Source organism: Eumetopias jubatus, unplaced genomic scaffold (assembly GCF_037043125.1).
Source record: "Eumetopias jubatus isolate StellerSeaLion01/CBP00866 unplaced genomic scaffold, mEumJub1_p1.0 scaffold_1, whole genome shotgun sequence".
Classification (NCBI taxonomy): domain Eukaryota; kingdom Metazoa; phylum Chordata; class Mammalia; order Carnivora; family Otariidae; genus Eumetopias; species Eumetopias jubatus.
The window spans coordinates 123560870-123587382 of NW_028274807.1; the positions used below are offsets into that span (position 1 = coordinate 123560870).

At 35.4% G+C, this 26513-nt stretch overlaps 1 protein-coding gene across 2 annotated transcripts in view; it reads left to right on the forward strand.

The window, feature by feature from the left end:
* STAG1 (STAG1 cohesin complex component) overlaps window positions 1-26513 on the forward strand; it is a 423203-nt gene that overhangs the window by 137129 nt on the left and 259561 nt on the right. For both annotated transcript variants that reach the window (XM_028099176.2, XM_028099177.2), the window contains exon 4: window positions 6590-6754. In XM_028099176.2, coding sequence (XP_027954977.1) covers window positions 6590-6754 — 165 coding nt within the window. The remainder of the gene's footprint in view (window positions 1-6589; window positions 6755-26513) is intronic.

Sequence of the window (26513 nt, forward strand, 5' to 3'; positions counted from 1 at the left end):
AAGATTAGATAAGATCAAATGGAATTTTATGTTTTTACCTTTTCCACCCTTTCTGACCCATGCTAAAGGTTCCCAGGTGTGAGATTTCTGGTTTATTTCCCCTTTATTATTCATGGAGTTTAGTTCATACTCTCTATATACTATGTATTTATAATAATGTATGTGTGTGTGACACACACAAACTTTTCTATGCATGCACAGGCTTATTTGTCATAGTGTTATTTGTAATTGTAAAAGATCCAGAATAAAATAAATGTCAATCAGTGGGTTAATATCTAAAAAAAATTAATGTACATCTGTGCAATGCAACACTGCAGCTTTCAGAAAAGAATGAAGGTATTCTCTAGGACATACTATAGATTGACTAAAATATGTGCAAATAGAATGGTGCAGAATTGTGCATTAGTGTGGAAATATACATATGCATTTAGGTTTTTTCCAATTTTTTTTTATTCTGGTGAAATAAACCTAAGATTTGCCAGCTTAACCATTTTTATGTGTACACTTCAGTTGTATTAAATACATTCATAATATTGTGCGGTCATCACCACCATCTCTTGAACTTTATTCATCTTTTAAAAGTGTAATTCTAATAAAATAAATAAGACATGGGTATGCAATGTTAGGCATAGAAAATATAGTTAGTTATATTGTAAGAACTTTGTACAGTGATAGATGATAGCTGGATTTATTGTGGTAATCACTTTGTAAAATATATAAATATTGACTCATTATGTTGTACACCTGAAACTATTATAAAATTGCTGTACTTCAATAAAAACAAAAACTCCCTATTTCTGTTTTCTCTAGCCTCTGGCAACCACTTTCTGTCTCTGATTTTGACTATGTATCTTATTTAAGTGGAGTCATATAGTATTTATCTTTTGTGACTGGCTTCTTTCACTTAGCATAATGTCTTCAAGGTTCATCCATATTGTAAATTATGTCAGAATTTCCTTCCTTTTTAAGGCTCAATAATATTCCATTGTGTGTATATACCACATTTGCTTATCCATTCATTCATCAATCGATACTTGGGTTGCTTCCAAGTTTGAGCTATCATGGATAATGTTGCTGTTATGATGGATGTACAAATAACTTTTTGAGACCCTGCTTTCAGTTCTTTCAGGTATATATGTATATATAATCGTTGATCATATGGTAATTCTTTAATTTTTTGAGGAACTGACTTACTGTTTCCCATAATGGCTATACCATTTTACATTCCCATCAGCAGTGCATAAGAGTTCTAATTTCTCCACATCCTCTCCAAGAATTGTTTTCTCTTTTTAGATAGTAGCCATCTTAATAGATGCGGGGTTCCATCTCATTGTAGTTTTGATGTGCATTTCCCTAATGATTAGTAACATTGAGCATCTCTTCCTGTGCTTAATGGCCATTTGCATATCTTCTTTGGAGAAATGTGTATTCAAATTATTTGCCAATTTTCAAATCAGGTTCTTTGTTTTATTGAGTTTTAGTAGTTTTTTATATATTTTGGATATTAATCCCTTATCATATATATGATTTGTAAATATTTTCTCCTGCTCTTCCAACTTTTGCTCTTTACCCATTGAGTGGTTTGGACACCCTTGCCAAAATCAGTAAGCCATATATGTGAGGGTTTGTTTCTGGGCTCTTTATTATATTCCACTGGTCTGTATGTTTGCTTTCATGCCAGCACCATGCTGTTTTCATAGTGTAGCTTTGTAATAAGTTTTGAAGTCAGGAAGTGAGTCTTCAGTGTTGTTTTTTGTTTTTTTCCAAGATTGTTCTGGTCATTTGAGATGCTTTTGAGATTCCCTATGAATTATAGAATGGGTTTTTCTATTTCTGCAAAACAGGTCATTGGGATTTTGACAGAGATTGCATTGAATCTGTAGGTTGCTTTGGGGAGTATTGACATCTTAACAGTATTAACTCTTCCAATCCATGAACATAGAATGGGTTTCCATTTATTTATTTATTCTTTAATTTCATACACATTTCTTTGTTTATATGACATATAAGGAATGAGTAATAGTGTTTGTCTCTTAGGAAAGTAGATTGTGGATTGAGAGCAGGGGTGTGCAAGTTTTCATTGTATAACTTTAATCACCTTTTGAATTTTAGGCCATGTGAGTGTATTACTTATTTAATAAAGAAAAATAACATTTTGGCACCTTTCTTCAGATAAATGTGCATGCATACACACACACGCACACTTGTGTGCACGCACAATACCTAGAAAATACCTGTTCCTCCAAAGAGTGAGCAAAGAAACAAGACTTATTAGGAGGAGCCAAAATCAAGAGTCCAGCTGTAAAGAATGAATGCATGAAATGATGATGTTTTTAAGTGACTTTAAATTTATCAGTCTGTAAAGAGGGATCTGGTGTGGTAGATGACTGAACAGGTAGTAAATGATAGCCTTACTTTCCATGCTTAGGAATTTAGATTTTAAATTGATGGTTAATGAGGGTCACTAAAGATCAGAGATTAAACAAGGAAGTAATGGGATTATGCTTATATTATAAGAATTACTGTGGTTATAGTATTGGAATAGTGTGGGATCGTTCAGTAGAAATAGGATGTGAGCTACATCTGCAGCTTAATATTTTCTACTAAGTTACAAAAAATGGGTAATAAAATTAATTTTTATATATCTAATATTATTTCATCATGTAATCACTATAACATTATAAGTGAGATATTTAATATGCTATTTTTCATTGTAAATCTTCACATCTTCACAATCTTGTGGATATTTTATGCTTACTGCACATTTCGTGTTTGACTAGCCATATTTTATATGCTCGGTTAGCTACATGAGAGTAGTGCTGCCATGTTAGATAGTGCAAGTGTAGAGAATCAGTCAGTGTATAGTCAGGAGATAATTTGTATTCTAGTAATTGGAACGGAAAAATTTAATGTGAAGAATTATTAATTATTAAAAAGTCCTTAATCATTTGTCATTCAGGAATCGCAAATTAAGACAACAATAAGATAACAACTGTATACCTATTAGAATGGCTGAAATACAAAAACCTGACAAGGTTACAAAGCTGTCAAGGTTACAAAGCATCAGGAGCTCTTATTCATCACTGGTGGGAATGCAAAATGTTATATCTACTTTGGAAGACAGTTCGGCAGTTTTTTTTACAAAGCTAAACATAGTTTTATCATATGATTCAATAATCATCCTCCTAGATGTTTACATAACTCATTTGGAAATTATGTCTGCACAAAATGCTGCATGTGAATGTGTATAGCAGCTTTATTCCTAACTGCCAAGAAATGGTGACCAAGATGTCCATCATTAGGTAAGTGGATGACAAAGTGTGATACATTCATACAATGGAACATTATTTAGAAATAAAAAGAAATTAGCTATTCAGTCACTAAAAGACATTGATGAATCTTAAATGTATATTGTTAAGGTGAAAGATACAGTCTGCAGAGGCTGCATACCATGTGATTTAATTGTATGACTCTTTGTAAAAGCCAAAACTATAGTTATGCTGAAAGAATTCATTGTTTGCCAAAGATAAGTGGGAGGGTTGAATGGGAGAAGCACAGGGATTTTTTAAGGTTGTGAAAACTCTTCTACGAGATAACATATTTACATACATGACACTGTGCATTTGTTAAAACCCATTGAACTTCATGGAAAAAGTGAATTTTATAAGTACAGATTTTATAAAGTCATTTAGGAAGTTAGGTGGATAGCAGGATGGAATGTAGAATTTAACAAAGCAGTCTACCTCTGAAGTGTTTGAAACAATGTCACTGAAGGGAATTGGGCAGGAAGTTGCTGACTTAAGTAACTTTGGAAATGAATCTATAAGACTAAAATCAAAGAAACTACATTGTATATGTAAGCATTGTAATCTAGTTAATAAAATTGTTTCTGCTGGGGTATGATTGAACAGTTATAATATTGCTATACTTGTATACTAGTGGGTGCCAGATTTGTCACTGTTGGGGTGGGACCATATCGATTAATAAGGGGAAGATGCATTCATATGGTAATGGATTAAAGTTGGAGATACTAGTATGAATTTATATTTATCTTAATACAGATAATAGATTGTTACATACAGCAGTATTTATAGTTATTTGTATGTATATGGGACATGTATTTCTTTGTCTGCTTAAGAGTCTAGAAGCAAGGACACTCCATATCAAGGAGCAAAACCTAGTGCCCAGATCTTCATCCCTAATATCATTCTCCAATAAAAGGAACCAGGGCTCCTTGGAGTATTGGATGGTTCCAAAAATTGAGGAAGGGTATATACAAGATGAGCCTGCAGAATATTGTGCTGCCAGAAGGTAACCAGTAAGACATACACATACACACACACACACACACAGATGGGTATATGTGAAATGGATGCAGGAGCCAACTAAAAGATCTCCCAATGGCCAGAGTTGAAACAGGTTGAACAACAGCACTGTGTTGAATTATAACTCAGAGTATAAAAGAAATTTTGATGAGTCCACATTTGTTTAAATGATTGAATGAGAACAGACAAGTCTCCCTTACTAAAATGTTCTAAATCTGTGTAAATACTCCCCTGTGAAAGAGGTGGAGAATAATTCCCCACCCCTTAAATGTGGGATGTATATAGTGTCTTTCTTCCAAAGGTACAGTATGGAAAGGGGTGGAAAAATAACTTTACAGTGGAGAAACCTGACAAACACCACCTCAGTCAACTGATTAAGGTCAACATTCACAGTGATAAATCATGTTGATAGTATATACCTTTGATATGAGGTGAAAAAAAAATAACACTTTATCTCTTTCATCTTCTTCTCCAAACCCTTAATTCCGGTGTAGTGATAAGAAAATCCCTTCAGACAAAACCCAGTTGAAGAACGTTCTATAAGACCAGAAATCCTCACAACTGTCAGAGTCACCAGAAAACCAGGGAAAGCCTGTCAAAGCCAAGAGGAGCTTAGAGAGACATGACATAAATGTAAAGATTTTTTTTTTTTATTTGAGAGAGACAGAATGAGAGAGAAAGCACATGAGGGGGGGAGGGTCAGAGGCAGAAGCAGACTCCCTGCTGAGCAGGGAGCTCAATGCGGGACTCGATCCAGGGACTCCAGGATCATGACCCTGAGCCGAAGGCAGTCGTTTAACCAACTGAGCCACCCAGGCGCCCGGCATGACATAAATGTAATATGGTATCCTGGATGGGGTCCTGGAACAGAAAAAGGCCATTAGGCAAAGCTAAGAAAATCTGAATAAAGTAGGGACTTTTCGTTAATCTCTCAATATTGGTTCACTAACTGTAACAAATGTACCATACAAATGATGAGTTAATAATAGGGTAAGTGGATGTGATGTATGTGGGAATTTTCTGTACTGTCTTTACAGTTTTTTGGTAAATCTAAAACTGTTCTAAAAATAATTTGCTTAAAAATAAATAGTAAATTTATTACATATTAATCCACACGCAGAAATGATTATAAGATTGTTAACCAAGAGGAGTTGAAAGAATAGAAAGTGAAGGTAACAGGTATAATAAGTAGGGAGGGAAGACCCTACATACCATACTTTGTAGTATTCCTTCGGTGCCCTCTAGTTACAAAGCTGAACACTGCAGCAGAAAACAAAATGTTTACAGGTCCAGCTCCAGTATCACAATGTGGGACAAACAAGGGTAGATGTGGAGATGAGGAATAAATTGATATTTATTTATTCTGAAACAGGCTGTTTTGAGACTAAATTAAATCCCTCAAAAGAGAGTATAAAGATTGAGAAGAAAAGATGTTGAGTAGAGACCGAAGGTAATCCTAACTGGTAAGAAATATAGGGAGGGGAAAAAATATCTGAAAGGAAAGGATTTCATCCTGTGGCCTATTGATAGAGTTTCAAGACATGTTTGTTACATTTAGCATCACTATTTTCATTGGTAAATTTAGTAAAGCAGCAATTGTGATGAGTTTATATATGAATGAAATTTATGGGAATAATAATAGTGACTGCAAGCAATTCTATCAAATTACCCTTGGCTGAAAGGTTAGACATAGATAAGGTGGTAGCTAGTGTTGACTTTTTTTAAAAAAATTGAGGACATGGGATGGGATGTTAATTGAAGAGTGTAAATTCCATCAAAGGCAGGAATGTTTGTTCAGTTTGTTATATTTCTAGTACCTAGAACAGTTTTACATATGTTCAACCTATTTTTGTTGCATGACTGGATAAAAAAATACTTGAGTACTTCTGTAGAGAGAGAAGTTGAATATGCAACATTTCCAAGTAATGTTTTATTGAATAAGGTTTCTGAGGGAATAGTATTAAAGAAGGTATAAAGAAGATGTCAAAGAGGACATGGTTAAAATCTTAAGCATTGGCATTGTTGTGCAAAACACTAACTTTTTAAAAAATTTTCATGTCTTATATATAAATTACACTTCGTTGTTTGCAGTTTGTTTTTAATTACTGAAAACAAACTGTAAAGCTTCCTTTGGTCAGGAATTACATCTCTTAACCTGTAGTAGTGCTAAGTACTTTTCACAGGATGAAACATAATTGAGATATTCTGCATAAAGCAAAGTGTACCTTTATTTAATTTAATTTTTTCCTCATCTTTTTATTCAGTCTACAAATAAGAAACCTCGAAAATCTCCAGGAGAGAAGAGTAGAATTGAAGCTACTGTTAGAGGAACAGGCCGTGGAAGAGCTAATGGGCACCCTCAACAGAATGGTGAAGGGGAACCTGTCACACTATTTGAAGTGGTGAAATTGGGGAAAAGTGCAATGCAGGTAAATTTTAAGTCTTTTTGTTTTGTTTTATTTACAAAGCAGTACTGTCAGTAATCTGTGTGGAACCTGTTAAGTGACATTTATATAATCTTGCTGATTGTGTAATCAAGAAGTTTATCTTTAAAATTTTTCTTTGTTTTACTTATTTACAGTATCAGGAAAGGAATTTTGTTTAATGGTAAAATGCACTTTAGATTACAGTGTACTGAGTAAAATGACTTGTGTATAATAGCTGCCTGAGAGAATTTTTATTGCGTTAATATATTTTTTAGAATCTGACTCAATGTAAGTAACATATGTGTACTGAAGAATATTTCAAAGAAAGGGTATAAAAAAAGGATCCTTAAGTAATGAACTAGGAATAACCACAATAAATACTCCACGTTTATTTTCTGTGTGTATGTGATCTTTTATAACCTTCCTTATTCTCTCTTCTCTCTCCTCATTTAACAAATATTATTAAATATTCTGCAAGAGCACATAATTATTGGCTTCTTACTAATTCATTATAAGGATAAACCACCATTATTTTACTGTTCTTTTAGTGTATCTTTTCATTTTTTTACTGTTACAGAATTTATTCATTATTTGTGTTTGCTTCTCTACCTCTTTTTTTCATTTTAAAACACTAGCGGTAGGTGCACCTGGTGGCTCAGTTGGTAAGTGTCTGCCTCTGGCTCTGGTCATGATCCCAGTCAGTGTCCTGGGATTGAGTCTCGCGTTGGGCTCCCTGCTCAGCGGGGTGCCTGTTTCTCCCTCACCAGCTCCCCCTGCTGTGTTTCCTCTCTTGCTCTTTCTGTCAAATAAATAAAATAAAATCTTTAAAAAAAACCCCAAAACACTAGAGGTAAAATTATTTGGTGAAAGAGTATTTCTTAAGAGTATGATACATAAATATATTACTCTCCAAAAAATTTTACTAGTATATCTTTCACCAGAAGTGTGCCTAGCAACTGGATACTTTATATTTAGGAATTAATTGGTAACATAGGTGAAAAATTGGAATTCATTATTTATTTGTGATTTATTTATTTATTTGTTTGTTTGTTTGTTTGTTTGGTGGGGGACAGGCAGAGGGAGAGTGAGAGAGAAATCCAAGTAGACTCCACACTTATCACATAGCCCGACTCGGGCACTTGATGTCACAGCTCTGAGATCACCACCCGAGCTAAAACCAAGAATTGGAGACTCAAGGGACTGCACCACCCGGGTGCCCCTGTAATTTATTATTTTAATCTGCATTTCTTTGATCACCAATGATTGATAAAAGTTAAATATTTGTATCCTCTATTTGCTCATTTTTGATAGTTCCTTTTCAGTTTCTTTAAAATTTAGGTAATTTATGGGGGCGCCTGGGTGGCTCAGATGGTTAAGCATCTGCCTTCGGCTCAGGTCATGATCCCAGGGTCCTGGGATCGAGTCCCGCATCGGGCTCCCTGTTCCTTGGGAGCCTGCTTCTCCCTCTGCCTCTCTCTCTATCTCTCGCGTCTTTCATGAATAAATAAATAAAAAAAAATCTTTAATAAAAAAAAATTTAGGTAATTTATGAAACAGGTTTACTTTTAGAAGTTTTCATTAGTATACTTTTTATTTTTAACCTGTATTTCCTTTTGCATTCCTTAAGGGAGTTCAGTGTTCACTGCTTTTTGTTTATGTTACCAGATTGATATATTCAGGGGTCTTAGAATTCGTGTGGGAAGGGAGGGAGGTGGGGCAGTATGATGATGCTAATGGTAAAATAAATACGAAATTTCCAGTTATTTGAAGCAATGGACAGACTGTAAGTTACATAAGTATAATTTTAAAATAATGACCCTTAGTCACAAAGCTTGACAGGTTCTTTATTATACTTTAGTAGAAAAATTGTTACCAAGCTATAGGTATCGTATTTTTAAAGTCTACTTTATGGCTTTCCACCTTTAAGTGGATACACAAACAGAAAAATAAAGGAAGTTTATTTTTTTATTTTTATTTTATTTTATTTTTAAGATTTATTTATTTATTTTAGAGAGAGAGAGAGCGCATGCTAGTGTTAGCAGGGGGAGGGGCAGAGGGCGAGAATCCTCAAACAGACTTCTGCTGAGTGCAGAGCCAGACAAGGGGCTTGATCCCAGGACCCTGAGATCATGACTTGGGCCGAAACCAAGACTCCAACGCTTAACCGATTGAGCCACTCAGGCACCCCAAGGAAGTTTATTTTTATGTATAAATTTAAACATTGCATTTCAGTACTTTGCTTTCATTTTTTCATGCAAAATTTTATTTTGTAACGTATTTATATAAAAATAATTTTAATGTATACTGTATTAAAGCTCAATACCAGCTTTTTAAAAATATGAAAAATACCTTTAATATTTAATGTGAACAAAATCTGGTCTAGTATTTGAAACAAAACAATTACTAATACAAGTTTTTTCTTTTTCGTCCACTGTATTCTCTGTTCTTCATTCAGATTAGTCTTCCCTAATGCTATTTCATACTATCACTCATTGCTTAAATTCTTTTGGATCCACATTTTGTGAAATGTAAAGATAAGTAGTTCAGACCCTCGTGCTTTCCATTATTTGGTTTTAACCCACCTTTTCAGCTTTTACTCTCTATTCTGTGGAACTGTGCCCCAAACATTTTCTACTTGGCTATAATTTTTTATTATTCATATTATATTTTTGTTTCCTAGCTATATTCAAACGTATAAACTTATATATATATTTTTTCATTGAGCATTCTGTTATGGGCATTTTCTCTGTGACTTTAAAAAGTTTTTAATGTTTTTATAGTGTTTCCTAACATGGCTGGGCCATAACTTACTTAAACAGTTTTTATTTGGGCTGCTTTATTCTTAAATGAAGTAAGATATAAAGTAAACTACTAAAACTAGTTTACTGTTCATATAAACTAAAATAGTTTTATTCTATTAAAAATAGTACTTCTTTGAATACTCAGATACACATCTAAAATGTATATATGGGAGTGTTTTTGTAACATAAATTCCTGAAAGTAGTTGCTGAGTAAAGGGGAATGCATGTATAAAAAACTGAAGTTTCTTCTAATGAATGTAGCACACTAATCTCACTGTTTATTACCTCCTCATTTCAAACGTAAAGTAATGATAGATAAAATAGTAAAAAGAGAATACAGACAATGAGTTTAGAAACTGAATCTTTCTGTGCTTAAAGTCTAAAATAATCTACAGTGATGAAGAGGATTGGGTTTAGCATAGAGAAGCAGGTACTTGTAGCCAAGAATTTGGTTCTTGTATGTTAAAAGGACTAAAACTACTTCATGAAACATAGAGGATTAGAGTCAGGCTTATTACTACATGAAGCCAGGGCCTAACATTAGTCTCCATACTTGTAAAGGAGACTGAAGAAAGACACTGATAACTGGTGCATAGGCTAAAGCTTATGTTTAGGGTGATCATATATCTCAGGTTACCTTTTAGACTCCCAGTTTATGCTTATTATTTATGTAGTTATTAGTGGAGGCTCTGTAATACTCAAGAGGGTCCTCGTTTGGACAATAACTTAATCTAAAACCTCATTTATGGGAAATCAAGGAAAAGGAGGGATAGGTGGAAAGGGAGGAAAGGGAGAAGACAGACATAGTTCTTAAAACCAGGACCCGAACTGAAATGTCTGTTTAACTAAGTTGGTGACTGCGTTTATAAAAATCCACAATATTATCTTAGAGCAGGAAGTTCTAAACCCTCATTATATGATCTAGTTCTGCAGTGGAGTGACCAGGATGAGCAGAGATAATCACAAAACTTTAGATGGGGAGGTATGACTAGTAAAAGAAATAAATAGCATATTTAAGGTGCTGGAGAGATGAAAGAAGAAATTGTATCTGGCACAAAAAAAGGGGATAAATTATTTTTTAATTTTCCCCCCAGCTTTATTGAGCTATAATTGACAAAATTGTGTAAGTTTAAGGTATACAATGTAATAATTTAATATACCGTATATAATGTGAAATGATTAGCACAGTAAGATTAGTTAATATATCTTTCACTGCACCTAGTTATATTTTCCCGTGTGGTGAAAACTTAAAATCCACTCTCTTAGCAACTTTCCATATAAAATAGAGTGTTTTTTTTATTTTTTATTGTTATGTTAATCACCATACATTACATCATTAGTTTTTGATGTTGTGTTCCATGATTCATTGTGCATAACACCCAGTGCTCCACGCAGAACTTGCCTTCTTTAATACCCATCACCAGGCTAACCCATCCCCCCACCCCCCTCCCCTCTAGAACCCTCAGTTTGTTTTTCAGAGTCCATCGTCTCTCATGGTTCGTCTCCCCCTCCGACTTACTAAAAAGGGGATAAATTTAATAAATTAGTTTTACTGAGGAAAAGAAACTCTAGTAGATGCCATCAAAGGGAGAATTTAAGAATTGACGTTCATTAGGCATTCATTTAGAATGTACTCCAGAGAAAAGAAGTAAGTATGAAAGAGCAGTTGCATGACTTTGGTGTGGATTGAAGGGTTCCAAAATATGCCAGAAGAAGAAATCAAAGGGACTAGAAGAGACATTTTTTGAAGAGATAATTTTGGAAAAATTTCTCAGGCATATTTCCTCAGGTCCAGAGTTTATTCTCAGGAGTGAGCAGGTAAGTAAAAATAATTACCTAGGTTTTTTTTGTTTTGTTTTGCTTTTAAGATTTTATTTATTTGACAGGGAGACACAGCGAGAGAGAGAACACAAGCAGGGGGAGTGGGAGAGGGAAAAGCAGGGCTCCCGCCGAGCAGGGAGCCTGATATGGGGCTCGATCCCAGGACCCTGGGATCATGACCTGAGCTGAAGGCAGACGCTTAATGACTGAGCCAACCAGGCGCCCCTATTACCTAGTTTTTAATAGTAGAATATAACTGCAGAACATGGAGGATTAAAAGAAAAGCTTAAAATATTTCATCAAGAAATACTTGATCCTATTGTCTAACTACAGTGCTAATGATGTTGAAATACACAGAATAAATTCCCCTTCTGAATTATACTTAAAAGTGTCAAAAGTTCCTTTTAAAATGTGATAAAAAGGAAATATACAGCGTTAATAGGTGAATGTTAGTGAAAGTACTGTTAGTAAAAATACTGGGGCTAGCTAAAACACTACTTGGATAAATAATATAGTCTTAAATGTATTAATATCAGCAAAAGCAGTAGAAACTAGAAAAACAGCACCTAAAGTAATTAGGAAGAAGTTAGGAAGAAGGAGATAAAGTAGAAATGGAAATTACATAGAGAAAGAAATTGTAGAAAAGGTCAACTAAATAAAAATATTAGCAATTGGAAGTCAATACATTTTAAGACCTAGAGGTTTTATCTGGATAGATAAAGAGGTTTACTATCCAAGGATAGTTTACTACTAGGAAATATGATATACCAGGTAGTCATGTTATCGTAGGGGGAAACTGTCCTTATCTGAAATGTGAAATATTTAGAAAAATCATTTGATAAAGTTTAGGTGATATTTGTGATGAACAATACTCTTGGTGAATTACGAACAAGAGGGAAGTTTCTTAGCTTGATAAGGAATATACAAAATTATCCATATTTACAGAATATATAATTGTCTGTAAAATTTTCAGGATAAACTTAAAAATAATGAAAGTGTTCTGCAGAATTCCTAGAGAGAAAATTGACATTAAAAAAATAATCAGCCTTAAAAAAAATCAGCCTTCTTTATAGCAGTAATAATCTATTAGAGCATGTAATAGGAGACGACCCATACAAATAAAGTGCTAAAGATGAAATAATAAAATTTTGGCTGTAACACTATAAAATACTGTGTCTCACTCATCAGAGTGAATAACATTAAAATGGTGGAAGATACAAAGATCAGTAAGACTGTAGAGTGCCAACTATTGGGAGTACAAGTCTGTCTAATGCCTTTGGAAGAAAAATCTGGCAGTATCAAGAAAAGTTGAATGACCTGTCCAATTTTCATTTATTTGGTAAATATTTAATGAGTGCCTACACTGTGAAAGTGACCTTTTTCTTCTTTGTTTCTTTTTCTTTTTTCTTTCTTTCTTTTTTTTACTGAGAATACTTTGAAGAAAAGCAATTCAATTCCTAGGTGTAACCTCTAGAGAAATTTTTGTGTATATAAAGAGGCAAATACAAGAATTTTTATTGCTGTTTTGGTTATAATAGCAACAAAATAAAGAAGAACCTAAATGTATATCAATAGGATAATTGATAAATGTGGTATATTGAAACACTTAAATTTTCTATAGTGATTGAAATTGAGTGAGCTAGAACTCTAGGTACTGTTATATTTCAGAAACGCATTTTAAAGGACAAAGCAAGGTACAGAATGATACATAATACATTGTACCACTTACATAAAGTATAAACACATACATAAGATAACTTAAAATCAAGTTTATGATATTTTTTACTTCCCTATCAGAATTGCAAAGAATCAGTTTCACTAGCTAAAATAGGTACTTATGCACCTTCCATAATCAGAGGCTGTATATTCAGAACTAAAACCATAGTTCTGTCCTCACAGTATATAGTCTCATGGGAAACAGATATTATAGAATACTTTAGTAAGAAGATATACAGGGTGGGTTGAAAACATGAAAAATTCACTTAGGCCTGTCTCGAGAACAGGGTCATGGAAGGCTTGGCTAAATAGATAAAACTTGAACTGAGACTTGAAAGATGAGTGGGAATTAGCTAGGCAGCGGCAAAGTGTTTCTTACTGTGGAAACAAGACAGGTAAAGATGAGATCTATACCTCTTACTATAGAGGACATACGATACTGTAGTAAAAATAGAGCTAAAAGAAAGGTTAAATTTTGAACATTGAGTGTTCTGATAGGGAAAAAAGACAAGAAAACAGAAAAGCCATAAGTAGTTTTAGAAATCAAGGGTTTGTGGGATGCTGAGTAAACAAAAGAAATCAGGTTCTTTAATACAAATCTCATCAAAAGTTTCACATTTTGTACCTCTTCATCGAGGAAGGGATGTAGTAACTTTACAAATATATTGAATACAGAAGACCTTTTTGTGAAATTGATGGCATTTTAGAAAGAAAAGGACTTCATCGGTGAAAATTAATTAGTATTTTTAGAAATACTTTTCTGGATGCAGTTTAGATAATGATTTGGAGATTGTAGGGCTGGAATCAGACTTATTTTACTGATTCAGTTTTTTACTGATCCAATTAGGAAAGAAACACATGCTTAAATTTATAGTGTCAGTGAGGATGAAGAGGAAGTGACAGAGTCTACAAATATTAAGGCTATGGAGTGATTTTGAAAGATGAGAAGGAGGAAGGAATCTAAGGTGATTTCTAGTTTCACTTGGCGGTGTTCACCAAAAGAAAATTTGCATGAACATAGGTGTTGGATGGATATGGGAATAATTTGGTGTGGACATTTTGACTTTTAGATACATGACACTGAATACATGTTGAAGTTTGGAGCATGTTATTTACTTAATCTAACTGGTATTTGTTGTTGTAGTTATGAGCTTAGTAAGCATTTAAATGAACTGTAATCCATTGACATTTGAATTTTGTACCCTCAGATATCAACTAAAAAAGTTGGATTATAGGGCGCCTGGGTGGCTCAGTTGGTTAAGCATCTGCCTTCAGCTCAGGTCATGATCCCAGGGTCCTGGGATCGAGTCCCATGTTGGGCTCCTTGTAAGGAGTAAGCTTCTCCCTCTGCCGTGCCCCCTACTCATTCTCTCATTCTCTCTCTCGAATAAAGAAAGAAAATCTTAAAAAAGAAGAAATTCTTTAAAAAAAAAGTTGGATTATAGTTTATTCATTCAAAAATTCATTAAAAGCCTGTTGTTTCAGGCACTGAGTTAGGTGCAAGAGATATAGATGAACTAAATTTGCGTGATCCCTTGCATTCATAGACTTTCTAATCATGGGATAGAAGGGAAAGCCTCCTACTCATCGAGTGATCTGTTAATATGCCATCACAAATCATTGATTAATACTAATTATCTTAGTGTACTACTACTACTAACTTCTGTGAATAGGAATTGGAGTTAGACTATAAATGAGATATACCTAATGACACAATTTAGTCTTCTGTTTGATTTTGTTAGGTAACTCTGAAGGGAAAACTGGTTTTGTCCTTTTCAATATGATTGGAAAAAGATACAGATATCTTAGGGGATGGTTTGTGATGAGTCATTCTCTCTCTCTTAGAGAGAAAGCTTTGTTCAGATGTGAAGGAAACTTGAACTTTTAAAGGACATTGATTTCTTCTAGGCCCCATCTTACAAATGGGGTTGTTGCCAAATCTCAACATATAAAATACAGAGGAATTCTTTCTCAAGGTTTAGCTGGGTGCATTTTACTCTATTACTACACCAAAGAAAGTGAAAAAGCACCTGTGAGTTTATTTAAATCTTACCTGTTAACTTGTGTTTGAACAAGTTATATAATGACATCGCAGAAATTGCATACATTACTGAGTCATTAATAAAATGGGTAAAAGTGTTTCATAATAACATTTGAATTTCTAAATGTTCATTGCAAAGCTTAAAAGGTTTAATAAGTACTAAAATGGCTGAAGAATGTCTAAGAAGTATGAGTAATTGTAAAAGAAATTCTAATGAGATATTAGGGGAGAGAACAAGTATATCATTGAAATGAATAAGACAAAGATGGCCAGAAAAGAAGGAAATATTACAATGAAGATGAGGAGTAAAACCTTAAAGAATTAAGCAGATATAAATACTTGAATAGAATTAACATAGGAGTGTCATACAAGAAATATGTGTTTATAAAGCTGCAACCACTACAGTGTAAGATACTGGGTATGGGATTTAAAATCATACAATAAAATACTAAAACACTTACTCTGATTTTTAACATCATCATGAAAAATTTAAAGTTAACAGACGTCTAGATTAAGTTTAGCTGAAGTAGAAAACTAGTAGGTGTTTAAACAAGATAGAAGTTTATTTCTCTCCTATATAAAATAGCATAGATATGTGATCTTTTCCACGGCTGTAGGCAATTGTCAAATAATTGAAATTGTTAATTTTTTAACAGTCAAAATGTACATACTCAACTTCAGCTATATATTTCCATGTCACTCAGAAATGAATTTTGTACATGAAAAGGAAGAATCTGCAGGCAACACAGTTGTAGATACTCACCCATGCAGCAAACGTTGGGTCCAAAGCCCTATGAGTATCTTTCTATCCTGTCCAGTTCTCATTCCTCTGTCTTGACCCTGGTGGGGAGTCTGGACTAATGGTGACGGTCAGCCACATCACATTTCACATGTCCCATGAATGAGTTGATCATTTAGGGCTGGTGTAAGGGCAGGAGTGCTTCCAGTGCCAGGCACTGGGCTCTTGAGGTGAACTCTCCATTCTAGACCTCTTAGTTCCTACAGATAAAGGCATGCATGAGTGGCCACAGGAGTGTCTAGAGCCTGCTAATGCCTAGCCAAGTGTACCTTTGTGGACATTGATTGCCTGTACAACCCCAGATGTGACAGAAATGATGTTTGAAGTCCCACTACTCCAACCTGTCCATGAACCTGATGGGCATCCATGATTTGTAAAAGGAAGATGTGATCGTACAACACAACACCCTTGTTGCAAAAGCATCGCTGCCAAAATGCCTTTGTGTTTTAAACTCAGACTGGGAAGCTGAGCTGCAGTGGCTCTTTTGTGACTGTTACTTGATATATTTCACGTACATGCTGGTGGTACACTACAGGCAGCTCACTCTATATTAAGCAGCAGTAGAACACCTCTTGGAAGATCCTTGATGAGATGGACATTGCTAGCTCTGACTATTTTGAGAGGGGGCTAGGGGTGAATTACTCTCCCAGGATGATAGCCTTTCCAAAATGCACTTCTGTGGAGGTCATCCCCTGCTGGTTGTTTTTACATGGATAAGAAATCCACTCCCACCCACCATGGACTTTTGACAACTAGCCCCAGTGTTGTCATTGTGGTGTCCTAGTGGTCATTGTTGGTAACATTGAAATCCTGGTGATCACGATCAGTAGGAAGAAGGGGAAGGTAGGAATCAAGGGCTGGGGGAGTTAAATATATAGTCCAGCATAGGTTTCCTGTGGGGGTAGGTAAGAGGATAGGATTCAGGAGCACTTCAGGGTAAAACTTGATTCTTGGCCCAAGGCAGGTACTTCCTCTGTCACCATTCTTCCTTCTCTCCCTGCCCCCTCTATCTGAACAGTTGTGGTCCCAGGGCCATCTGTCTTCCTGGTTTATGTCCCATCCTCTTTTGAAGAATTATTCTAATATTCCTCTTTCCTCTTGGTCCAGAGAAAAGTAATCTGACTGTAAAGTAAAGGCAGACACAAGAGGTTTTCATTGAATGGTATCTTTGATTATGTTTAAAATAAGATGACAATCCAGGATTATTTAAAAATGATAGAATACCTTTTGAAAGCTTAAATGAAATTAGATGAGGAACAGTGCTTTTCTTTTTTGAGTTTAAGTTACTTTTATCGGCTATATCTCATTACAGAGGAAAGATTAGCAACTTAATCCTGAATTATCTACTAGTTTGTTGTGGTCTTCTTGATGAGCAGAAAATTTGGCTTTATTTGGACTTGCATAATAGCCATATTACTCTCTGTTACACCACCACCAAATCTGTTTCTCACTTAAAGGGGGTCTTATTTTAGTGGCCTAAACACATTTTTTTTTTTTTTTTTTTTTTTTTGAGAGCAGACTATCCAGAAACTGTTGGTGTTTATTCTTTAGCTCCCCCTTACTACAGCTGATATTAGTACTGTCTTACTGTGTTTGTACAAATGGTCTTTGGTAATTTGGGGAACTTAATATAACAGATTTAATGGAATTTAATAAAGTATGAAGAAGACATAAGGCAAAAAAAATTTGAATTTGTGTCAGACTATGCCTCTTCCTGCCCCCCCAACTCAAACAGCTTTTTTTTTTTTTTTTTTGATCCTGGAGGAGGATGTACATAAGAGGCAAATAAAATAAATAGAACTTTACAAATATTAATTGGATGAATGAAATAGTTAAATGGAGTATTATCAAACCAAGGCACACATACCTTAGAATCACATTTTAATTTGATCTTTAGAAATATTCAGATTTTATAGCCCATGATTTTCAGTAGAAATGATTATATTTTTATACAATAATCATTGTTGATCCCTTTTAGTGATTTAGCTGAATTACCTTTAAACTCCTTTAAACTCCTTCATTGTTTAAGTACCATGGTCATGTCTCATCATATGCATATTTTAAACAGATTTGGAACTGGTCCAGGATATTTCACAGTCAGCTTAGTGCCTTAAAACTCTTTGATTATTTGAGAAGAAGAGTAAGGAAGTTCTGAACATAAACTTTATCTCTCCCAGTTTTTTTGTGTTTGATTATATAGTATTTGAATTATTAAGTTGTTTTTTTAAGCACTTTAGTCCTGATTTCTTCCACTTTCTTAGAATGAAAAGTAATATATAGAATATACAGAATGTTTTAGGACAGAAGATATAAACTGCTTATTTCATTTCAAAGTTATTTGAAAATCTTCAAATGATAGGTTAATATTTACTTAAAAGTGGGTTTTGGGTTTTGTTTGAGGTTTTTACATAATTAGTGTCTCTCTGAAATTAACTTTGTGGATGTTTTAAACTGTTCTCAAAAATTCTAGCAGCTACATAGAGTAGCTATAAAAATTAAATTTCAAATACTGGTGGCTTATCATGATAGACATTAATTTCTCATTCTCTAACCATTCTATACCAGAATGAGTGGTACCCATCTTCCCTTCATATGATTCAGGAATCCTGTTCCTTCCATTTTCTGGTCCTTTTTTCTCAAGAGCCTCAGTGTTTGCATTCAGTGGGTGGAAGGGGAGAGAGAATGGAGCAGTATCTACTTCTTAGAAGCTTTTGGCCACTTTGTTTACATTCCATTGATGGGAATTTACTGCATACTAAGGTGATCTGGGTAATGTAGTCCATGGCTGGGTACTTGCTTTCCCATTTTAGTACACTGGAAAGGAGAACACAAATTTACATGCCACAATTACTTTTAGATACTTAGAGCAAAGATGCAGTACATGTTTTAATTTTTTCAGAAGACACTACATTATAAAAGCTGCTGCTTAATGCTAGGATAAGAGCATTAACTACCTATAAAATATTTAGAACTAAAGTCCAAAGGAAGCTAAGAACTCTTAATTAGGAATTTTCACAGGCTCTATTCAGTTATATCCAAAGGTAACTACTGTTTTTCACATGTTTAGCTTTAGGAAAAATACACTGCTGTATTGTTGCAGTACTTGTTGATGTCAAGCAGTGGCTTTAACTTGGGTGTTTCAGATATTTTCTTCATTGATATCCCCTAATCTTCCAAAGGCATCATCCATGTTATATCATCTTTTATACAGATGTTCAAGGGCTGATCAACTAGGTAAAGATAATGACTGCTACTATCTGTATGTATAAATTTGATTATATATATCAATATAATAGTTTTATGAAGTCATTTTTAGGAAAAATGGCCTTTATGTCCATACTTGTATGTATTTGTGTTACTGTTTATAATTGCTTACATGAAATATGGTGTTTTCTACTAGTTTTATTATCAAAGAGGGGACCTAACTTATTTTAATGCTTCTGGCTAAAATACCTTACTTATACTTTCAGCAATAACTGAAATAGAGAAAACATGCTTGAATAAAGGTATTGAGGTATCAGTGCGATTTCTTCCTTTATTTACTGCAGTGAATTTGGAATGAGTGTGCTTGTACAGTTTCTTACTCTATATCCTAACTTTAATCATATGTAGAACAGAATCTTCCCCCACCACCAAAAAATTTTACAATTTCTTTTCAGACTGCTGAAGAAAATTATATACATGTTGATATAATTCCTTATTATTTGATAGGCTTTGGTCCTAAGCCTTTGAGATAGGAAGACAGAGGAGATTTGTTTCCTTTTGGTGAGGACCTTTGATCTAGTACAGGATTTCTTAACCTGGAGTCAGTGCTAGAATTTTTGGCAGGCATGAACATAAATGAGAATGGTAAAAGATTTGGAATTGATTTTAAAGAAATAAGAGGAAGACAGTCTAAGATATTTAAAAGGATTGTTAATGACATTGAAGACTAAATTTGTAGCAATATCACTTCATGTAACTGTTGATTTTCCTCCTGGAGCTCTGTAACCAAATATTAGAAATATAAATTTACTGTTCAGTAAAAAGAACAAAAACATAAGTTGTGATTGGTGCAAGGAACTCCTTTTCAGTAGTTATAGTCCTTTGAGGGTTCCGAGTTAGTTGAAACAAGACAAAGACTGATCTGGCATAGACAATCTTAGAAAATATATGTAGATGTGCTGTTTTCAGCATAATTAGGGTAGGATATGAATGTCTCTTAACTTGCTGAACATACTTTAAGAAAGATAAAAACCCCATATCCCCTCTTAGAACTCCAACCTTTACCCATCACTCAGATACTTACCTTGTTACATTCTTTGCTAGCTTCTCCTTATAAACTCTGTCATCTCATGACATTAAACTTGATTGTGCTTAAGTCTTTTCTTTCCATCCATTTTAAATAGATCTGACAATATTTTTTAAGGATTTTTTTTTTAATTTTTGTTTATTTGCCATAGAGAGAGAGAGTGTGCACAAATGGGGAACGTCAGGCAGGGGGAGAAGTAGGTTCCCCATTGAGCAAGGAGCCTGATGCCGGACTCGATCCCAGGATTCTGGGATCATGACCTGAGCCAAAGGCAGATGTGTAACTGACTGAGCCACCCAGGAGTCCCAAATCTGACAAATATTAACCTATATTTTCACTAAGAAATAAATATATAGATAAAGATTGATTTTATTTACTTATTTAGAGAAAGAGAGCACAAGCAGGAGGAGGGGCAGAGGGAGAGGGAGAGAGAGAATCCCAAGCAGACCTTGCGTCAAGTGCAGAGCCTGACTTGGGGCTTGATCCCACGACCCTGAGATCATGACCTGAGCCAGAACCAAGAGTCAGAAGCTTAAGTGACTGAGCCACCTAGCTGCCTCTATTTTATTCCACATTTCAACAAGGAAGAGTATGGTTAACAGGATTTGAATGGGTTATTGTGTGTGATAGGAACTCATTTACCTACTATACTCATAGCCTAGTTTTGTTTTTCATGAGTATACCAGTATTTTATAATTTAGGTATCTTGATCTCAGACAACAACATACTAAGGAGAAATATTCAATGCTTTGAAACAGGTTTGCCAACTTTATGACAACAGCTCATGCACTAACAGCAAGATAAACACATTTACACTACAGTTGTCATAATAATCCATGCCATCATATCCACCCATATTTCCTTTTTAAAAAATTTTTTTATTTAAATTTAATTTACTTAACATACTGTATTATTAGTTCCAGAGGTAGGATTCAGTGATTTATCAGTTGTATACAATGGCCAGTGCTCATTACTTCATGTGCCCTCCTTAGCTCATCACCCACTTTACCCCATCCTCCTACCCAGGTGCCCTCCAGCAAGTGTTTGTTCCTTATAGTTAAGAATCTCTAATGGTTTACCTCCCTCTCTGTTTTCCTCTTATTTTATTTTTCCTACCCTTCCCCTATGTTCATCTGTTTTGTTTCTTAATTCCACCTATGAATGCAGTCATACGGTATTTATCTTTCTCTGACTAACTTATTTCACTTAGCATAATACCCTCTAGTTTCATCCACCTTGTTGGAAATGGCAAGATTTCATTCTTTTTGATGGCTGAGGAATACTCCATTGTATATATATACCACATCTTTATCCATTCATCTGTCAGTGGACATCTGGACTCTTTCCATATTTTGGCCATTGCTGCTGTAAACCCTGGGGTGAATGTGCCCCTTCGAATCATTATGTTTGTATCCTTTGGATAAATACTTAGTAGTGCAATTGCTGGGTTGTTGAGTGGCTCTATTTTTCACTTTTTGAGGAACTTCCTTGCTGTTTTCCAGAGTGGCTGCACCAGCTTGCATTCCCACCAACAGCGTAAGAGGGTTTCCCTTTCTCCACGTTCTCACCAATATCTGTTGTTTCCTGAGTTGTTAATTTTAGCCCTTCTGACCGGTGTGAGGTGGTTATCTCATTGTGCTTTTGATTTGTATTTCTCTGATGCCAAGTGATGTTGAGCATTTTTTCATGTGTCTGTTGGCCCTTTGGATGGCTTCTCTGGAGAAATGTCCATGTTTTCTGTCCATTTCTTGACCAGGTTTTTTAATTAATTTTTTGGTGTTGAGTTTGATAAGTTCTTTATAAATTTTAGATACTAGACCTTTATCTGATAAGACATTGCACATATCTTCTCCCATTTTGTCAGTTGCCTTTTGATTTTGTCGACTGTTTCCTTTCCCATGCAAAAGTTTTTTATCTTTGTGAAGTCCCAATAGTTCATTTTTGCTTTTGTTTCCCTTGCCTTTGATGACTTGTCTAGTGGGAAGATGCTTTGAAGATGCTTTGGTGGAGGTCCAACAGGTTGCTGCCTTTGTTCTCTAGGATTTGTATGGATTCATTTCACATTTAGGTCTTTCATCCATTTGAGTGTATTTTTGTGTATGGTTTAAGAAAATGGTCCAGTTTCATTCTTCTGCATGTGGCTGTCCCAATTTTCCTAACACCATTTGTTGAAGAGACTGTCTTTTTTCCGTTGGATATTCTTTCCTGCTTTGTGGAAGAGTAGTTGACCATAGAGTTGAGGGTCCATTTCTGGGTTCTCTATTCTGTTCCATTGATCTGTGTGTCCTTTTTTGTCCCAATACCATATTGTCTTGATGATTACAGCTTTCAGTATAGCTTGAAGTCCAGAATTGTGATGCCACCAGCTTTGGTTTTCTTTTTCAACATTCCTTTGGCTATTCGGGGTCTTTTCTGGTGCCATAGGAATTTTAGGATTATTTGTTCCAGCTCTGTGGAAAAAGTTGATGGTATTTTGATAGGGATTGCATTGAATGTGTAGATTGATTTGGATAGCATAGACATTTTAACTATATTTAAACTTCCAACCCATGAGTGTGGAATGTTTTTCCATTTCTTTGTGTCTTCCTCAATTTCCTTCGTAAGTTTTCTCTAGTTTTCAGAGTACAGATCATTTACGTCTTTAGTTAGGTTTATTCCTCTGTATCTTACGGTTTTTGGTGCAATTGTAAATGGGATTGATTCCTTAATTTCTCTTTCTTCTGCCTCATTATTTTTTATTTTTTCTTTTTGAGATTTTATTTATTTATTTATTTATTTTAATTTTTATTGTTATGTTAATCACCATATATTACATCATTAGTTTTTGGTGCAGTGTTCCATGATTCATTGTTTGTTCATAACACCCAGTGCTCCATGCAGAACGTGCCCTCATCAATACCCATCACCAGGCTAACCCATCCCCCTACCCCCCTCCCCTCTAGAACCCTCAGTTTGTTTTTCAGAGTCCATCATCTCTCATGGTTCGTCTCCCCCTCTGACATACTCCCCTTTTCTTCCTCTCCTGTTATCTTCTTCTTTTTCTTTTTTCTTAAAATATGTTGCATTATTTGTTTCAGAAGTACAGATCTGTGATTCAACAGTCTTGCACAATTCACAGCGCTCACTGTAGCACATACCCTCCCCAATATCTATCACCCAGCCACCCCATCCCTCCCACCCCCAACCACTCCAGTAACACTCAGTTTCTTTCCTGAGATTAAGAATTCCTCATATCAGTGAGGTCATGTGATACATGTCTTTCTCTGATTGACTTATTTCACTCAGCATAACACCCTCCAGTTCCATCCACGTCGTTGCAAATGGCAAGATCTCATTCCTTTTGATGGCTGCATAATATTCCATTGTGTATATATACCACAGCTTCTTTATCCATTCATCTGTCGATGGGCATCTTGGCTCTTTCCACAGTTTGGCTATGGTGGACATTGCTGGTAAAAACATTGGGGTACACGTACCCCTTCGGGTCCCTACATTTGTATCTTTGTGGTAAATACCCAGTAGTGCAATTGCTGGATCGAACGGTAGCTCTAATTTCAACTGTTTGAGGAACCTCCATACTGTTTTCCAGAGGGGTTGCACCAGCTTGCATTCCCACCAACAGTGTAGGAGGGTTCCCCTTTCTCCACATCCCCGCCAACATCTGTCGTTCCCTGACTTGTTAATTTTAGCCATTCTGACGGGTGTGAGGTGGTATCTCATTGAGGTTTTGATTTGGATTTCCCTGATGCCAAGCGATGTTGAGCACTTTTTCATGTGCCTGTTGGCCATTTGGATGTCTTCTTTGGAGAAATGTCTGTTCATGTCTTCTGCCCATTTCTTGATTGGATTATTTGTTCTTTGGGTGTTGAGTTTGAGAAGTTCTTTATAGATTTTGGATACTAGCCCTTTATCTGATATGTCATTTCCAAATATTTTCTCCCATTCTGTCGGTTGTCTTTTGGTTTTGTGGACTGTTTCTTTTGCTGTGCAGAAGCTTTTTATCTTGATGAAATCCCAATAGTTCATTTTTGCCCTGGCTTCCCGTGCCTTTGGCGATGTTTCTAGGAAGAAGTTGCAGCGGCTAAGGTCGAAAAGGTTGCTACCTGTGTTCTCCTTTAGGATTTTGATGGACTCCTGTCTCACGTTTAAGTCTTTCAACCATTTGGAGTGTATTTTTGTGTGTGGTGTAAGGAAATGGTCCAGTTTCATTCTTCTGCATGTGGCTGTCCAATTTTCCCAACACCATTTGTTGAAGAGACTGTCTTTTTGCCATTGGACATTCTTTCCTGCTTTGTCAAAAATAAGTTGACCATAGAGTTGAGGGTACATTTCTGGGCTCTCGATTCTGTTCCATTGATCTATGTGTCTGTTTTTGTGCCAGTACCATACTGTCTTGATGATGACAGCTTTGTAATAGAGCTGGAAGTCCGGAATTGTGATGCCGCCGGCTTTGCTTTTCTTTTTCAGTATTCCTCTGGCTATTCTGGGTCTCTTCTGGTTCCATACAAATTTTAGGATTATTTGTTCCATTTCTTTGAAAAAAGTGGATGGTATTTTGATGGGGATTGCATTGAATGTGTAGATTGCTCTAGGTAGCATTGACATCTTCACAATGTTGATTCTCCCAATCCATGAGCATGGAACGTTTTTCCATTTCTTTGTGTCTTCTTCAATTTCTTTCCTGAGTATTTTATAGTTTTCTGAGTACAGATCCTTTGCCTCTTTGGTTAGATTTATTCCTAGGTATCTAATGGTTTTGGGTGCAATTGTAAATGGGATAGACTCCTTCATTTGTCTCTCTTCTGTCTTGTTGTTGGTGTATAGGAATGCCACTGATTTCTGTGCATTGATTTTATATCCTGCTACTTTACTGAATTCCTGTATGAGTTCTAGCAGTTTTGGGGTGGAGTCTTTTGGGTTTTCCACATACAGTATCATATCATCTGCAAAGAGTGAGAGTTTGACTTCCTCTTTGCCGATTTGGATGCCTTTGATTTCTTTTTGTTGTCTGATTGCTGTGGCTAGGACTTCTAATACTATGTTGAATAGCAGTGGTGAGAGTGGACATCCCTGCCGCGTTCCTGACCTTAGGGGAAAAGCTCTCAGCCTTTCCCCATTGAGAATGATATTCGCTGTAGGTTTTTCGTAGATGGCTTTTATGATATTGAGGTATGTACCCTCTATCCCTATACTCTGAAGAGTTTTGATCAAGAAAGGATGTTGTACTTTGTCAAATGCTTTTTCTGCATCTATTGAGAGGATCATATGATTCTTGTTCTTTCTTTTGTTAATGTATTGTATCACGTTGATTGATTTGCGGATGTTGAACCAGCCTTGCAGCCCAGGGATAAATCCCACTTGGTCGTGGTGAATAATCCTTTTAATGTACTGTTGGATCCTATTGGCTAGTATTTTGGTGAGAATTTTTGCATCCATGTTCATCAAGGATATTGGTCTGTAATTCTCTTTTTTGATGGGGTCTTTGTATGGTTTTGGGATCAAGGTAATGCTGGCCTCATAAAATGAGTTTGGAAGTTTCCCTTCCATTTCTATTTTTTGGAACAGTTTCAGGAGAATAGGTATTAATTCTTCTTGAAATGTCTGATAGAATTCCCCTGGGAAGCCATCTGGCCCTGGGCTTTTGTTTCTTGGGAGATTTTTGATGACTGTTTCAATTTCCTTAGTGGTTATAGGTCTGTTCAGGTTTTCTATTTCTTCCTGGTTCAATTTTGGTAGTTGATACATCTCTAGGAATGCACCCATTTCTTCCAGGTTATCTAATTTGCTGGCATAGAGTTGCTCATAATATGTTCTTATAATTGTTTGTATTTCTTTGGTGTTGCTTGTGATCTCTCCTCTTTCATTCATGATTTTGTTGATTTGGGTCATTTCTCTTTTCTTTTTGATCAGTCTGGCCAGGGGTTTATCAATCTTGTTAATTCTTTCAAAGAACCAGCTCCTAGTTTCGTTGATCTGTTCTACTGTTCTTTTGGTTTCTAGTTCATTGATTTCTGCTCTGATCTTTATGATTTCTCTTCTCCTGCTGGGTTTAGGCTTTCTTTGCTGTTCTTTCTCCAGCTCCTTTAGGTGTAGGGTTAGGTTGTGTATTTGAGACCTTTCTTGTTTCTTGAGAAAGGCTTGTATTGCTATATACTTTCCTCTCAGGACTGCCTTTGCTGTATCCCAAAGATTTTGAACAGTTGTGTTTTCATTTTCATTGGTTTCCATGAATTTTTTTAATTCTTCTTTAATTTCTTGGTTGACCCATTCATTCTTTAGTAGGATGCTCTTTA